The 17601-nt window shown below is 40.9% G+C and overlaps 1 protein-coding gene across 1 annotated transcript; it reads right to left on the reverse strand.

Moving 5' to 3' along the window:
- Positions 1–519: 519 nt before the first annotated feature.
- Positions 520–13954, reverse strand: LOC148340563 (YTH domain-containing family protein 1-like). Its single transcript, XM_088291816.1, has 5 exons — positions 13526–13954; positions 13231–13258; positions 12074–12168; positions 9818–11431; positions 520–2129 (listed from the first exon to the last, which is right to left on the reverse strand). Exons 1-5 carry the CDS (start codon positions 13553–13555, stop codon positions 2115–2117), a joined length of 1782 nt encoding a protein of 593 aa, XP_088147942.1. The 5' UTR covers positions 13556–13954; the 3' UTR covers positions 520–2114.
- Between the last annotated feature and the right edge of the window lie 3647 nt (positions 13955–17601).

The raw sequence follows: 17601 nt of genomic DNA on the forward strand, positions 1-17601 counted from the left end.
TCTGTTGAGCGCATGCGCAATCCACTGCTGGAGGACATTTTCTATGGGCGTGCTCAAAAACTGGGATTTAAAGTAAAATTTAGGAATCGGATTGGGCCACAGGAGGACTACAACTGCTTCTTTGTATTCTGAAAATAATATCCGCATTTTCTCATATTTAGCTTCAAATAGTGTTGAAAAAAATTGTCAACATAATTCAAATATTAAATATTGGGCTACACCTAAATGTCAAACATACTGTATGTAAATATTAAATACGTATCTAAATAAAAATGGTAAATCTAAATGCTAAGTATAAATCCTTAGACATAAATTTAAAGGTAAAATGTAAATGTTAAATATACGTACATCCAAATCTTAATTACAGAAGCACTTTGCACATCAGAAAAAAATATCACATTAAAATTTCACATCAACATGAAAGTTGACTTTAACGTACACAATTTGAAAGATTTCTGGTTGAAAAAACTTTTTTTTTAAATACACTATTATACAGAAATACTTATTCATATGACAGCAAACAATAGGTCTTTCTTTATTGGACCATTTTTACAACTTGAATTTGGGATTGCCTCCTCACACAGCCTCTTTTGTCAAAAACTACCCAAAAAAAAAAGAAGTCATATAGCCCTAAAATGTACTGTTATTTATGTGGAACTATTGTGCTGTTGTCTTGGCCTTACAAAAGAAAAGGGGACAATGACTGAATAAAAAATAAATAAAAAAAGACTAAATATCAAAAATAATTGCAGTAGCTCTATGAATAAAAGCAAGCCATACCAGATAGGTATATCTTTAATAATGAATATGATCAAATATAAGAATGTGATAGTGACCTCTGATACAATGACATTTAATTCAGGGGTGACATTAAACTTTTTTTTTTTGCATACTTTTTCAATAATCCAATACTGTTATATAGCTCTGGTCGCACCGCAGTCATACTCCCTCTCTTTGCTTCCACACTCACACACACAACACAGCAAGTTATTTAAAAAAAAAAAAAAAAAAAAAAAGACAAAGAAAAAAGAACGTCACAAACATATAGCATATAGGCTAGCCTCTGGATTTCCATACATTACGATAAATCAGTTAAGTATAATGCTACAGTTAAACATTTTAGGCGTTTGCAGTTACAAATGCCAGTACATTAAAGCTTATATTATCTGATGGCAATGAGGGGGGGCGGGGGGTTGGGGGTGGAAGGTCACAGCAATGGAACTGATGCCAATATTAATAACTAGTAAGTCAATAAGAACGAGAAACAAAACCAAGTGAGTTTTAAAAGCATTACATGCTACATCTCCAGAATTTGACAAGACACAAAAAAAGAAAGGTACCGAGATGGGACATCGATCGGTTACGTTCAGCTTTGAATAAGAGAGGGACCACCTTGAGATGCGCAAATTCCCTGAAACGCCGTCACGAATGAAATCAACCCCGATCTGCTCTGCAGAAAAGATACGTTTTAAGGCCCTGCGCTGGAGATTTACAAACGTTCTCCACCTCCATGCGCCATTCCATATAAGCCGCATCTTTCCAAACCATTTCCTAACTTTGCAGACTTGCAACTGCGCACATTCCTAACGCAAACGTGAGAAAAATATTTTGTTATAATACTAAACACAAGTGACCACGCACGCACACGCACAAAAAGCAGACATTTGTCAATAGTGTTCACTCGCGAGATTCACCGACACAAGCACTTCACATTTGTCCAACACACAAACCACAAAGTGAACAGTCACTGAATATCAGCAGCGTGTTGTCATGAGATCTTCGAAACCAGACGTGCACGTGTGTTACTTATTCCATAAATGATGCAAGTTCCGGAGCAGCGGAAAGCCGAAAAAAAATAAATACAGAAAGTATGCAACACTGAAGAAACTTCAAGCCTTCACACTTGCTCAAGATGGTGTTCAACGTTTTGGATACGGGGTCCAGGGGGAGGGCCAGAGTGGGCCAAAATTAAATAGAAAATATCTGAAGTCTTCAATATTCTTCTTGTCCATGTATCTTCTTGTTTGTTTTTTTTGTTTTTGTTAAATGGGAATTTCATTTGAGTGCCCATCCCAGCAGGACTTGCCACGGAGCGTTCCACCAGGGGGCGCTGTTTACTTCTGACGATCCTGCAAGCAGAGAGAGAAGGCCACCATGACGATTTACAAATTAAGTACCAAACACAATGTTGAAACGAGAGGAACACCAGTAAACCGATTAATTGATGACAAAGCAAATGTCAAATTAATCACCAATTATTTTGATAATCAATCAATCATTTAGAAACATTGTTTAACTTAAAATGTTGAAAACCCTCTGAATTTCAGCCTCTCAATGGTAAAACAACAAACAAAAAGCTTCTATAGTGCATGAAAGCAGAGCTATTATCTTTGTGTTGAATCCAAATAAGCATTGTTAAAAAACAGATTTTACGTTTGAAATGAAAAGGAAAAGAAAAAAAAAATCAACAATTTGGATTCAGAATCAAATTTTTGTGCATTTTATGCAATGTTTATTTGAAATAATACCTGATTTTAAACAAAGGTGATGGAAATTAAAACGTTTTTAAATAAGATTAAAAAATTGTCAGATTAAATGACTATTAAAATCATTAGTTCCAGTTGCAACAATACACTGAACCAAAATAATTGCAACACCACCAGTGATTTTTTTTTTCGCATTTTTTGGGGGCGGGCTCATGCCAAACTCAAAGTTCTCCATCTTCTGTGCATGCAATAGTATTTCTCTCAAATTCATCTAAATCTATTGGTGGGCATTTCTGGGTGAATTTCAACAGTGGTGGGAAAGAGCACGATCCCTTGAGCCATTTTTTTTAATATTGCCTTTATTAGTCCCACAATGGGGAAATTCGAGATTCGAACCCAGGCCTCCTGGGGAGACTGGGTCCTGAACGCGGCGCCTTAGACCACTCGGCCATTTTGGCAGATTGTACAACCCCAATTTCTTTGAAGTTGGGACATTGTGTAAAATGTAAATAAAATCAAAATACAATGATTCGCAAATCATGTTCAGCCTATATTTAATTGACTACAACTTAAAGAAAAGATATGAAATGTTCAAACTCATATTTATTTTCGCAAATAATCATTATTTTATAATTTTATGCCACGTTCCAAAAAAGATGGGAGATTACTCATGTTTACCAACTGTGTTTCATCACCTTTTCATGTAAAAACGTACAATAAATATTTGGGAACTGAGGACAGGTGTTCAACAATCCGGCGTGTCTGTTGCCGTATTTTACGCAACATAATGCGGCACACATTTTCAAATGGGAGCCAGGTCTGGCCTCCAGTCAGGCCAGTATAGGACCTGCACTGCACCTGTTGTAACACATGCAAAACGCAGTTTGGCATTGTTAAAACAAGCAGGGGTGTCCATGAAAAAGACTTTGCTTGGATGGCAGCATCTTTCTCCAAAACGTGTATGTACCCTATCAGCATTAACGGAGGCCTTCATAGATGTGTAAATTACCAACGCCTTTGGCACTAACACAGACCCATTTATCACCAATGCTGGTTTTTGAACTTTGCGCCCACACCAGTCCAGATGGGTCTTTTCCTCTAATTTTGCTGGTTTGTGACAATGTTTGATCTGATGGATTTTACTTTTACACTAAAGCAACACGGAAATCCATTGCACCTATTTGTTGACACAAGTTCTGGCGCTATTTGATTTGGAGGATTTGTGAGTGTGTGTATTGTCAACATGAAAATCCAAGTCTCCAGTTATGACCAGATAGTCGTAGTGAGTATAGATTACTGACAGCATTTCTTCAAATATCTCCATAAATTTGCCTTCCGGTCTATAAAAGATTAATTATAGTCTTTGAATCACCTTTTACAAAAAAAAAAAAGATATTCAAATTAATTAAAGTCATCCTATGCAATTTTAACGATTTAAAAAATGAGAGCAACTCCTCTGACTTTTTTGCCACTGCTACATTTGTACATGAAATGAAAACGTGTTGGTGTTGTCTCATCCATAACACTGGTCAGCTCCAAAAAATAAATAAGAATGACCTACATATTTGCTAAATCAGCTTTTCACACTAAAGCCATTTTGCCCCGTATGTTCCACTTTTTCTGTTATACGCAATCCAAAGATGGAAAATCCAGGTCCAGAAAGTAATGATAACCCTGTCAGCCATAAGCGCTTCTACTCAACCGTCTGGTAAGCGAGCTTGTTTGCTTGCAAATGGAATACATGTACGCTACCAACAGAAGTGACCATGTTGGCTGCCAGGATGGCCGAGTGGTCTAAGGCGCCGCGTTCAGGACCCAGTCTCCCCAGGAGGCCTGGGTTCGAATCTCGAATTTCCCCATTGCGGGACTATTAAAGGGAATATTATTATTATTAAAAACTACCAGAATTTTTTTATTTACTTTAAAAACGAAAGTGATATTTGGACTGTACATCCGAAACTGCCCTAGGAATTGTAGCTGGCTCCCATGTACATGCATTTTTTGTTTGATACAGAGCTAAACTTGCAGTAATAATTGGAGACGCTAGCTTGTTCAGAGGTTGACAAGCTATCTTCACTAGGTTAGCAGTTCTAGACTTCATTCTTCTCATTTCTTTTTCTGATTTTCCGTCACAAGAATACACCAAACTTCCTTAGGTTCATGTGGTCCTGACTTATTCTGGGGACAAACATTGTTGATAGGAGATACGCGGTCAGGACCCAGAAGATATCAGACCAGACTGAAGTTTGGTTTCTTCATGGGCAAGGAGGGATGTCGGCACGTAGGTGGCTGTTTGCGGAGTCTTGGTGCAGTTAGACGATTGGTAGACAGCCGTTGGGTGAATCTTGGGGTGTGCGTGGTGGAAAAATGAGCAGGGATTCGGAGCGATGGAAGTGGCGTGGAGTTGAATGCCAATATTGACAAGACTGTTCATCTCGTCATTGAAATCTGGGATGGAGTCGTTCATAGATAATGGTTCTTGAGAGGTCAGGGTTGCACCGTCATTCGGGAGCAATGTACGGTCCAGGGGTGAGTCCAGTGGGGTGTTTGGCACAGTGACGAAGACTCCAAAGTTTGGGTTGTATCAAGAAGTGGATGGGGCCCTGGAATTTGGGCAGGTGGGTGTGGGGGTTTAGAGTTTCATTGTGTGCTTGTTGGGCCTTCGGCGTTGAGTCAGACTCTTGTCTTATCTGTTGTTGTGAAAAGCAAGGCTTTTGTGATTGGAAGGTGGCGCCCAGTGACGCACACTTTGGAAAATGTCAGCAGTCAGTAATTTGATCCCCTGATTATGAAGATAAACCCCATTCCGTTTGAAAAGATAACGATGTTCCCAAAGAAATGGAAACATTGTCAACAAAATTATTGAAATGAGAAGCACAGACACTTTCCAGCCGCCTTGACAGCGACATTATCCGACGGAAGTGGCAGGGGGTCTACTAAAAATCAATAAATAAAGAGATAGCATTTTTTGTAGAGTTTGTGTTTTCCAAGACTGATACCTTGGTGTTGATGTGACCCTTTGCGAGAGCAGACGGGTTTCCTCATTTATTTGTTGACAATCAGGGCTGACTGTTGGGCAAAACCCCCCTCACTCACTTTTGGCTTCGATCTCAGCAAATTCCTAGGAGGGTTGCTGGATGGAATTTGCTCTCTGTTTGATTGCTTCTGTCCACAGTTTGGTGACATCTGTAACGTGGTTCCATTTCATAATTTCCGTTTCACCTTTTACAGCGCCTTTTTGTCACCACGGCTGCCACCTTCTCAAGGAGTTTGTGGTATTCATCAGTGGAGACGGGAGACATCTTGCTTCTTGCTCCTTTTTGCTGATAGCAGTTCAGTGCTCAAGCTGGCCGTGCTCAAGTTATCGTGAGGAGTTAAGAAAAAAAAACGATGATCAATTGGCACAAAAATTCATATGGACATCTCTACCTATGACCACAAAGACTCATGCCGGCCTGCTAGTCGCTGTCAGCCGTGTGTTGGCCTCCTGAGGGTTGACAATACTTAAGCATAGCTAAATAGCCCAAAAATAACCGGGGTTTAAGTCGGGATTTGTGTTCGCATTCATGCTCTTGTCCACTTCCACCTGTATAAGTAGAGAATCGATTGGCAAGATATTTTGGATTTTGTGGAGGTAATCACATTATCTCACGTTGGATGGCAATAAATCCAAACTATTGTGCAGAACGCTTTTATACTTTCACAGGTTGAAGTGGACAAGCGTAATAATGTGCATTTGCATTTTGGTGGCGATCGTCCGCGGGACTGACAAAGCAAGCAATAATAATTCGCTTGCCTTCCTGCTGTGATGTAGAAGGCTGAAACAAAGAAAAAATAACAAGCCAAGCTCCAAAAGGGGGCGTGTCAATTTGACGTGAATCTCATCAAAAAAAAAAACTTAAATCACTACAGAGTCTTATGGGGGGCGGTGCATTTTAGTACTGATGTCATATTTACATGTTATCGTCAATAAAGCGTCCCTTTACTGAACAACCAACTGGTTTTCATTTTTAGATAACATCTTATGCTTAAATTTTAACTGCATAGCAGCACACTATGTTCTTATCCGAACACATTAGTGAGATTTTAGACAAACTCCTCGCCCTTTTTTTTTTATTGAATCAATAAACCAGGCATCACCAAATGGCGGACCGCGGTCCGAGTCCGGACCGCGCGATGGTTCGGACCGGACCCATGACCGCTCTACGATGAATTTTTTTCAGGGCGCATTCGCAAACGTTGGCGCTGCAATTCTAGTTAATACGGAAAAGGTGTCACTGATTTGAGCCAATCAAATCTTTTGTTCACGATCCACTGCCAATTGCGCAGCAGACCGGAAAAGAGTGCTGCTGACAGTATGCCTTGCTAAAAAGTTAGCAAGGTCGATGCGCGTTGTTTTAAATGAATGGACGGAGAAATTTAGTTTTGTTCTGGCTGCAGCCAATTCAAAACCAGTGTGCATCATATGCTCCGAAACCGTCGCAACATTGCGAAGCGCCACTACGAAACAAAGCACCGCCCTTTTTTGCAAAGTTATCCGCTGAAGTTTGAGGTGAGCGCATGCAAAAACATCGAACTTTGAGTGCAGTATAACAGATGTTTACATTTTCGTTTACAGCCCAGCGGCATATGCCAACGAATATTCAGTAAAAGTATCATGGCTTTTGGGGAAACATAAAAAAACGTTCAAGTGATGGGGAAGTTGTGAAGGAGTGCTTAAATGTGGTTGCACAAACATTATTTAAAGGAAAACACAAAGGCCAGATGTGTGAAATAATCTACCAAATCCCAATGGCCCTGACTCCGTTCCAACCCAGATTTAAGTCACTGGCAGGGCAGTCACAAACTCATTTTTCTCATTAAGAAAAGAAAGAAAAGGTGGAGTCAAAGCTCATTTTGATTTAGTTTTTCATGAGGACAGCCATTTTTATTGATTGTGTACCGAACATGTTGACCTGGTTTACTGGTTTATTAGGCTTTCCATTTTTTTTAGGCTGATAACTCTTTGATTTCAGAAAAAAAAAGGTAAAGGATGTTAACTCAATGCTTAGCACTTGATATATTTCTGCAGGAGATATTTGACAGTTTTTTTTCTGGAAGTGGCAAACTTAAGTTCCTGGAGCCACATTTTCTTGACTGTGAAATACACGCCTTATATTTGTTTGACTGGCAAAGGTGTTTAATGTGAACATTGCTAAATATTTAGTATATAAGTGCGCCCTGTTGAAAATGATGAAATATTGAAACTAAAAATGTAAACATAGGCTAGACATTAAGGGAAGTTGGACTTTGGTTCGGACCTTTTAATTGGAAGAAATTTTAGTCGTGGACCTCTGTGACTTTTAATTGAATACCTCTGCAATAAACAGTACAATACTTCTAAACATCAATTATGTTATTTCAACATTATATATGCTCATACAAATTCAGTCAATCAAATCTCTTCCCATAGATATTGATCCATGAGACGACGTAACGTCAGGACCACAGTATCGTTTTTTTCTGGCTAAAACAACACACCTGAGCAAGCCTGGTTTGTTCTAAAGTGATTAATAGGAATGGCAACTATGCGAGGATGTCAGCATCAAAGTGTGCTGAGTCATTGGCTATGTTGATACAATATTTCTTTAATATAATCAATTTGGATTAGAATTATGATCAGATGCACTATTTTCATGGACACTAAAAATATTGATCTGATTAAGATGTGCGTGTTCATGCATCACATTTTCGATCGGAACAAATTTTGACATGCTTAAAATGACCAAATAGTAGTACAATAAAAATGATTTTTAAGACAAGGCAAGCTTCGCTCACGCTACTACTCTACTAGCTTCCGGGAATAACAAACGCGTATACAGTATTCCCTCGTGATTTTGCGCTTCACTTTTTCGTGGATTTTTTTCAACATAAAGAAAACTAAAATAAACACTTGCATTGGTTTCAAATTTTCTTTTCATTTTTACCAATATCTAAAACGTTTTGCTATTGTTCACTAGCATGCATAATTTAATAGTAGTAAATTAATTTACAAAATCAATGCATATGGTACAAACAAACAAAAAACATGTGAATAATAGTAGGAGGAACATTTTTTTAGCCACATAACAGTATAATGCAACAAATTTAATAATGCATTTTATATTTATGTGATGCCAATGAGGGCTTGTGGCAAATATGTTCTGTTAGTTTGAGTACTGATATTTCGCAGTTCAAGAACGCATCACTCATTTTGCAAGAGAGAGCATGTGAGAGCTTCCTCCTTTGATGCCAAACACAGACAAACACACACTGTTTTGGTTGTTAACAAACACGAGTTGGCCTCCCTAATCCATAGTAGACGCTACGATATGTTAACGTACCATAAAGGACATTGTGTTAGTGTGAGTGTTACAAAGTGACATCAAACACACACAGCTATCTTCTATACACGACTGAATGTGTCAGAAATGAAAAAAAAAGGCATTAACCACAACGTGCTTCCCTTCTTGATTATCGAGACTCCCCGTCGTGCTGGCATGAACGTGAGGTTCACATTTTAACTACGTGCGGTTGAAATGTGCTGTAACTTTAGGACTCTGTTGCTACAACCCGGTAGCCATGAAACTTCGTACCCATAATGCTTCTGTTTTCATTGCAGGTGACCCGGATTAAGATTATGTCGCCTGTGCGCCCTAGAACGGCAACCAGCCAGAGGGGAAAAAGCGCAAGACGAGGCTCTTTCAAGAGAAACGCAATGCGCCAAATAAATAAATATAGATATATATATAGAAATATAGAAAACCACTCTATTACTTCAATTAATTGTCAACAATTTGGATCGTCGTCGTGGTTAGTCAACTAATCCTGGCAGCTCCATTGCGCAATAAAAACAGATTGTTCTGAAATTTTGGAATAAGAGTTTTCCATCACACTGATCGCATTAACAATGGACATAAAGCACCCATCTCGTTCAGAATAAAATCTAGATCAGAATGGGCTTGATTGGGTCAGGATATTCCAAATGGGGTGTGAACGCTGTTGTGAAATACACTCTATAAATACAGTTGTATTGTATTGAATAAATTAGTATTCCGATCAGGTTTTTGTGTTCATATAGACATAGCCACATCTATTAAAACTGTCTTTGAGAAGTAATTTGATGGCTATCGCTAGCTGGAAAAGGTACGTCAGAGTAATTAAGACATTTTATATATATTATTTTATAATAGTTCTTGACAATCAGCTCTACTTGTATGCTGTTTTTCTGCCAACACATGACAAGCATTTTTGTTGGTGTTTTAGGTGGGACAGAAATGGATGACTTGGGATACAGCAGATGCAACACTGACCTTTTTCACCACCTCGTCCTCCTCCTGCTTCCTCTCATAGTGGGAAAAGTCATCAAAGATGGAGGTGGTGTGTTTGTAGGTGGCGATGATCTTGAGCACCTGCTTGGCCTTCTCCAGAGGAACCTCTTGAGTGTCACGCGAGTTGGTCACCGGCTTGTTGTCGTTGTTCTCCAGACGGATGTGACGTAGCTGGCTATTAGGCACGTCCTTAACAAACAACCAGTTCACATCAAATTTGCCCTTCCACTTGTCCTGCGCCCAAACGCCAGCACTGGTGCCATAGTCCACGGGCGAGCGCATTTCCGCCACGCCGCAGAAGTGGCCGCTGCCGTTGACGCTGAACAACAAGTACACGGGACCTTTGGAGTTCATGATCCTGAAGGCCGAGTCCAAGCGTTTGTTGCCGTGCTCCGTGCTGCACCAGATGGAGTACTTGATGGAGCGATGGATGTCGTCTTCCGAGTAGCTCTTGATGATAAACACGCGGCCGTTTTTCAGGTTCCACTCAAACTCCTTTGGGTTGTAACTGTGGGCCGCGCGCAGCTTCTCCAGGACCGGGTGCGACTCAGAGCCCAGCTCAGCTCCCCCGCAGCCGCCGCCACAGCCATTGCCGACTCCGCCGCCATTAGACGAGCCGCTACTGTCCAAGCTCCCACCACCATAGCACAAGTTGCGATTGCGAGGGGCTACCCAGCGGGTCTGCGGCGCCGGAGCCGAGTTGTGGTTCTGGTAGGACTGCAGTGGGGGAGGCGGAGGACCCGGCATGGTCATCTGCTGGACCAGAGACTGGGCTGACTGGAGCGACTGCTGCAGGGGGGGCAGGAGGCCGCCGGGGTGAGAATGAAGCTGGTGTTGCTGTTGGTGGTGGTGCTGCAAAGGAGCAGCCATCTTTGAGGCGGCCACTTTATTATCCCACGTGTCAATGTCCACCATGTTGTGTTTGACGGGTGCGGGGGGAAGCGGGCCGCCGACGATGGGCACGCCAAGCTTGTTTTTGGTCTTTTGTTGCTGCAGCTTGGCGGGTTTACTCGCAATGGCGGCCCACGACGTCGGTTTTGGGGTAGGCATCCCCACTGTTCCCCCGTTGCCAGTAGTGACAGCAACACCGCCACCGATCACTGAACCGGCGGTCTTCACACCAGAGCCCCCGGCTGTAACATCGCCGCCAATTTTAAGGCTCAGCATGCCCTGCTCCAGGTTGTTCATACCCGGGGCCTTGCTAAGGGTGTCACTATGGAAACCCGTCTGGCCATCCGGGACTAAAGTGCCTCCTAAGGAGCTGGGTGGGTAGCTGTAGCTTCCACCGTAGGCTGAGCTTTGGGTCTGCTGGCCCTGAGAGCCGCTGGTGCCCCAGGCAGAAAACGCTGGGTTCTCAGGGAAAAAGTTAAACCTGTGCGGATAAATGCTGCTGCTGAGCCCCCCCGGCTGGCCAAATACTGTGTCGTGCATGAAGTGGTGGTCCCCGTTGCTGAGGGGCGCATAGGGCGTCAGGTAGGGGATAGGTGGGTCGCCACCTGTGGACCATGGAGCCTCACTGAGGGGGTAGGGGAACCCAATGGAGGGGGCATAGTAGCTGGACAGGTAAGGGTCCGTCATGGACTGATAGCTGTTATTCTACAAACAGTAACAAAATCACAAGTCAGAAACAACAAGATGGAGCAAATATGGCGCTTTTAGGGTGTTCACACTCAGTTCAGTCTTCTGGTATGGACCACAGTTACAAAAATGAAGTCACAACCCGATAAGAATGCCCATGTGACATATGCAAATTTGAAAAATATCAGAAGTGCGAGGAAGTCTTATACTGTATGTTCAAGTAAAAAGTACACTTGAGACTTAACTGTAAAGTTTCTAGTTAGTGTGTCAAAAATCAAGCAAGTGGAGTCAAGTCATTACTCGGATAAGGCCTGGTAAACACATCAGGATTTTTTAAATCTTAAAAGACTGTTTGTCTGTGACAGACCCTACCGATCAAGATTTAAAAAAAAAAAAAACGGTAATTTGAACAGTTTTGGTTGTACAACAGTAGTCACGATTGAACTCAATAATTATTTTTCTCAGGGAAGAATTTGGGCCTTTCAGTAGTATTATCTCACCTGTTTGTGTTTTCTTTATTTACAAAAAGGCAAATTTTCTTGAACCCCTGCCACAAAAAAAAAAAATCTTTACCAGTGGTCTATACCAGAGTCCCAAACTATAAGTGTGAACACAGCTGTAATATTGCAAAAAGAAAATAACGCAATGCAGGCGACCCACCTGGTTGGACTGGCCAGTGAGATAGGGCTCGAAGTCATTATCGTGGACCGTGTCCTTCTGGTGAAGGGAGCCATTCTGTACTGAAACTGGAAAGCCTGCAATAAAACAACTTCTGTGATAAAAAAAACATCAGAAATATGCAAAGCAGATAATATCTCACTTGGAAGACAAAAAACTATTGAGGGGATATGTTCATATAGGGGAAAATTCTCCCAGGAAAAAAAGTGTTGCTGCACAATTTTTGGCCTGTGCAGGTCTCACGAATGAACCTTCATGAAATGTACTTTCTCTCGGTGGAGCGACCTCGAAATCTGTCAGTAGGTGCATTCTAAAAATCTTTTTTCTTTCCTACTTTGAACACCGGAGGCTGTACTAAGGTCTAGTGCCCCACGAAGGTGAAAATTTGTTTTTGAGTCATTTCACAGTTGCCACCGGTCGACTTGGCTGATTTGTGCTGACGGGACAGGTGCACACCCTTATACGCTCTTCAGCTGCCCAACAGAATAAGTGTCCCTACAAGATTAAACGTCAACATATTTTACTAAGTGTTGAATAAAAGGATCTGTGCCATTGGACTTTTTTCTTCACCTGTGAGGAACATTTTCATATGTTGATGGGGCTCGGAGTTGAAGAGACATTCACATAGAACGACATTCATCAACCATCAGTTCGACATTTTTGTGGTATCTGATGCAATACGCTTGCATTGCGTTTCTTGGCAATCTGGTCAACTCTCAATTTGCACCGCCTCCTAAGCGTTCAATTATAAGCTTGGTATTCTAATTACATTGCTGCTATTGATTTATTAAAACGTGAACGCAAAAACACATGCTCCCTCACAACCTGAAATTGAGCCATGCACGTCACTGGCAAAGATCATTATAACCTAAGGATCCACTGTACGCAAATTAATTTCACGATTAGTCAAACCAAAAATATGCCACGAAGTATGATCCGAAAACGCTTTAATGTCATTTTAAACTCATCATACATTACCCTTTGGATTTTCACCGAGTGTGTGTAGGTTTGGACTGTTTCCCCCGTGATAAACAGGTGTGCCAAGGCCCTTTGTATTTAGCTCAGATATAAAGTACTAGTGGCATTTTCAGCTTGAGTGGTGCATCATTACATGAGGACAGGGGTAATTTCTTTCTTACCTTTATTGGTATCTTGTCCTTTTGGGATCTGAGGAGAAGAGATGATAGATGCATGTGAGGAGGAAGAGAGCAAAGTGAATGAAGCATCACATGATCGTGCAAACCTGTCAGCATTGTACGTGGGTTTCTGAAATAATTATAGGATTAACAATTTTAACAAACAGCCGTGATTCCAACGATGCCAGACAGCAGGCCTCGATTACAAGCAGTTATTTAGCCTTACAGTTAGCTGGCCTCTCAGTGGGAGATGCGTACATCTGTAACATGCTTGCATGAATATATTCTTGCTGCTAACCTGCGGGTCAATGCTGGCGGCGGACATCATGGATCGTCCAGCTGTTGTTGTGTTTGGAGCCCCCCCTCCCCGGACAATTCGTGCAGTAAGTGGGCAGCCTTTTTGTGGAGATGCTCGGATGTCAATTTGCTACAGCAGTAGTTAGCCGGCGTCCCTGTTCGACTTGTAGTACTTGTAGTGCTTGTGGCAGCAGCAGGCGGGGAGAGGCGGCCTCGCTTTTTGTCGTCGTCGTCTTTCGCTGCTGACACTCCAAAACAGGCCGTCCTGTCAATATGAAGCCGGTCTGGCTTTATTATTATTTTTTATTTAGCCAACCGTATCCGCCGTCACATCAAGAGCGGAGGCGAGCTGCCTCGGCGGTGGTGCTGCTAGTGCTAACTTAGCCGAACAGCGAGCTTCCTTCCACCGGGTCTGCTAGCCGGAAGTGACGCAGTTTACGTAAACAATGCGTCTTCGGCTACCTAGCAGCATACAACCCATACTAGCGTTTGGTTACACAGCGTGGGCCCAAAGTAGCCGAACACTTGAATATCATGCCATTTGATTACATGAAACGTGTGTTTTTTTCTGGTGTATTTTCCTTTCTTCCTTTTGTCCTGACTCCCAAGCAAAGGAAATTAGTAAAGATTTACTTTTTAGGCAGTGGTTATTTTGCCGTGGCCACCAATATCGGTCCGCGGGCCACTTTGGACCGGGCCGCACTGACGAGAAAAAAAATGCAATTGACTCATGTCAAGATGTTAAGTGTCTCGGTAGCATTATGCAAAAATTAAATACACGAGGCAGCGAAATTAGTAATTCTACACCTAGGAGGCCCACTCGTCACACAATACGGCCAGCGGCCCCCAGACACCGGTAAACAAAAGTTCTGGAGTTGTACGAAGTGGTCCGTGGTGGGGAAAAAAAGGCCAACCCAACTTGGACTGGACCCTCGCAAAAATTGACAGTTGGTGACTCACAACCACACCTTGAGCAATTTGATCTATGGACAACCTGCAACCAGTATAAGCTTTTGAGACTTCACACTATATTGCACTTATCACTGTTGTTCAACCATGAAAATATTGTTTGGTTTAACGCGAATCTCCTAATTGGTGGAACCAGTTTTGTTGGGGAAAACTGGTGCATAAAGGTATCATTTTTGTTAAAGATATTGTGAGTGAAAATGGCAAAATATTAGAATTTAAGCCATATACTGTCCGGTTTGCTCAACCCAATCATGCATGCAAATAAACTGGATACAGAAAATCATTCAAGGTACAACTAGACTTTTTGTTTGCCATCCACCAATGAGAGCCTCAAAATGGTTAAAAGAATTGAAAAAATGAACAATATATGGCTTTAATTTAAGTCACTTGCGATATCCCAGTGCGATGTATGCAGGACGTGGGAGGACATGTTTGATTGTCCTTTGCCATATTTATGTTTATTTATAATATCATAATTGATGTTCAAAAAGATATGATTAATAACACATTAATGGTCAATGCAATTCTTTAATAAAATATTTTACATAAATAAAATAAATATTAAATATTTGGAGATTTGATGAGTCTGAGGAATGTTTTTATTGTGCAGTCCTTGACACACTTGTTTTGGCATTATTATATTTTGTCCTCCTTTTGGAGAGATAATGAAAAATGTTGAAGGAAATTGATTTATGTCAAAAACTAAATGCAGCGTCTGTGATTTTTGAGGACTTTCTATACTGATATTGTAAATCTAAGTATACTATTAGGAAAACATTTATTTTAAAATCTGTAGATTTTCACTTCACTTTTAAAAGTTAAGTGAGGCAATATACAACATTGGAGTGATGCATGGCTGAAATGAAATAAAAAAGTAAAAAGAAGAAGATGAGCGGTTCTCAATAAATGTTTAAATCCAGAATAAGACAAATGTGGATGGAGTTGCCTTTGATTTTTTTTTTGAAACATTTGTAAACTACAATTTGCACAGGCACTTTTGTACTCCAGGTTCCTCCCACATCCCCAAAACATGCATGATAGCTTAATGGAACACTCTAGATTGTCCCTAGGTGTGATTGTGAGTGTGAATGGTTTGTCGATGCGTAGCTGGCAACCAGTCCAGGATGATCCCCGCCAACTGCCCGCAAACGGCGAGGAGAGGGCTCCAGCATGCCCGTGACCCTCGTGAGGGAGGATGAGCAGGCGGAAAATGGATGAATGGACTTTTGTGTTTTTGTCTATGTGGGCTTTTGTAATGTTGATTGCTTTGTGTATTGTGGTTGTGTTTTGTTTTTTAATTTTTTTTTAAATTTTGTTATTGTACTTGTCTTTTGTTGTAACATATGATTGTTCTCCAAAAAACACTTTTAAAATCATGGGACATCGGTTGCTGAAGAGAGAGGACTTGGTTGAGAATGAAAGAGAAGAGTCTTACTTTGTCCAAATGTGCACTCTATTCTCTATTTAGCGCACTATTAAGGGGTTCGGCCATCTTGTAGGGGTGTTTAAATGTCCAGGGTGGATAAATCACTTGGAAAAGTAGTGAGCACCGATGTTCACTCAACAGGTTAATGTGAACCACAATGCATTGTGGGCAGGAAAACAACATGGCACAAGCTAGAATGATTTAGTGGGATTTTCCAGTGTTATTGTCATTTATGAATGAAATACCGCACATGTCCACGAGCGTCTTGCTGCTCCTCGGTCAATAACATCACCCGCACAACCATTTAGACCTGTTTCAGAATGCCATACTTGGACACGTGTAGGTGCATAGAACATTTTATTGGGAATATTTTTTGGGTTGACTTCCCCTATAAAACATGGTAGTGTCAAGTATGAGGAAACCAAGTAGGCACCTTCCTAGAATGTCATAGCGTGATGTGCACTGGAAAGCGCCAAACAGGCTCAGAATGACTGATGATGTGAATGAAGTTGATGAAGATTGGCGCGCACTGGAAGGCTACAAAGTCAAACACCTGCCTCTCCAAGGTGCTCATCTGCAGGAAGACAATAAAACACAACAAAGTTGGCTTCTATGCACATGCAAGAGTGTTCATGTTCCCTCAGCCAGAAATAACAGTATCACCAGAATTATAATCCTCCGTGTGGTTTGTTTGTATTTGATCAATTTACGATTAATAAAGACTCTGTAAAGTCAATTCTGAGATTTTTTTTCCCCAAAATCATCACAAATGTTTGATGATAAGTGCAGAAAACGTGTATGTCTTTTGCAATTGAAATGAACGGAAATGCCCTTATAGCCACCCATAGCTGTGCTGATGGTTGATTATCTTGCAAATATCCATCTTTTCCCCTCAAATATATGGTTGTTCTCGTGCACGTATGACTTCAATGTCTATTTTTGTTTTTAAATCCCTTTCCGGGTGGTCGTAATACTTTGCAGTAGTGTGCTGGGAGCATGGTTTCAAAAGCAAGCGATCACAGTGCTTCTGGTTTAGAAAGATGTGCGCGTCAATGTCTGTTGTTACCCATTTGGAAAGGTTGCGGGCAGCAACAGCGACGTCCTCCCTCTGATAGGTTGGTTGCCTTCTCTGCAATTCTCAGAAGACACCACTAGGTGGCAGCAGCACAACTAGTGACGGGGGGGACAGGTGCGTAATTCACAACAAAACAATGTAGAACAAATTAGCAGCATTTAATTATAAGCTTTAGGCAGTGAACGGCGCATATGCTATAAATACTTATATTTTCATTTGCAATATAACGACAAAATATAGAATTATAGAACTTTTATTTCGAAATATGTAACTATTTGTATCAAAAACATCACATTTTGGAGGAATATAAACTGTTCTTAAAATATCCTCGTATTATGTGAAATACGGAAAACACATTGAATTTAAATTCAAGAATATTATTTTAGATCAAAAATATGACTTTTTTTTCCTGGAAAAAAATATTTTGTTCGAAAAATACCCAACTTTTTTACCTCTTGATTACGTATGACATTATTCTCATCATATTAAGACTTCTATCTTTAAAAGTTGCAACTTTTTTAACTGCAACAACTTTTGTATAAAAAATGTACATTTTGAAGAGAACCAGTTTTGATCTTGAAAAAATACTCCTTTTGATCTCTAAAAT

The sequence above is a fragment of the Idiotropiscis lumnitzeri genome, chromosome 3 (genome assembly GCF_059441095.1).
Source record: "Idiotropiscis lumnitzeri isolate Australia: NSW breed Sydney's pygmy pipehorse chromosome 3, RoL_Ilum_1.0, whole genome shotgun sequence".
Taxonomy (NCBI): domain Eukaryota; kingdom Metazoa; phylum Chordata; class Actinopteri; order Syngnathiformes; family Syngnathidae; genus Idiotropiscis; species Idiotropiscis lumnitzeri.

What these genes read in the sequence shown, in the direction of transcription:
- LOC148340563 (XM_088291816.1), bottom strand. Translation starts at nt 13,555, where the DNA reads ATGATGTCCGCCGCCAGCATTGACCCGCAG. An exon ending in CCGCCAGCATTGACCCGCAG is followed by an intron (nt 13,259 to 13,525) that starts GTTAGCAGCAAG and finishes TCTTCTCCTCAG; the next exon opens with ATCCCAAAAGGACAAGATAC. An exon ending in TCACTGGCCAGTCCAACCAG is followed by an intron (nt 11,432 to 12,073) that starts GTGGGTCGCCTG and finishes TACTGTTTGTAG; the next exon opens with AATAACAGCTATCAGTCCAT.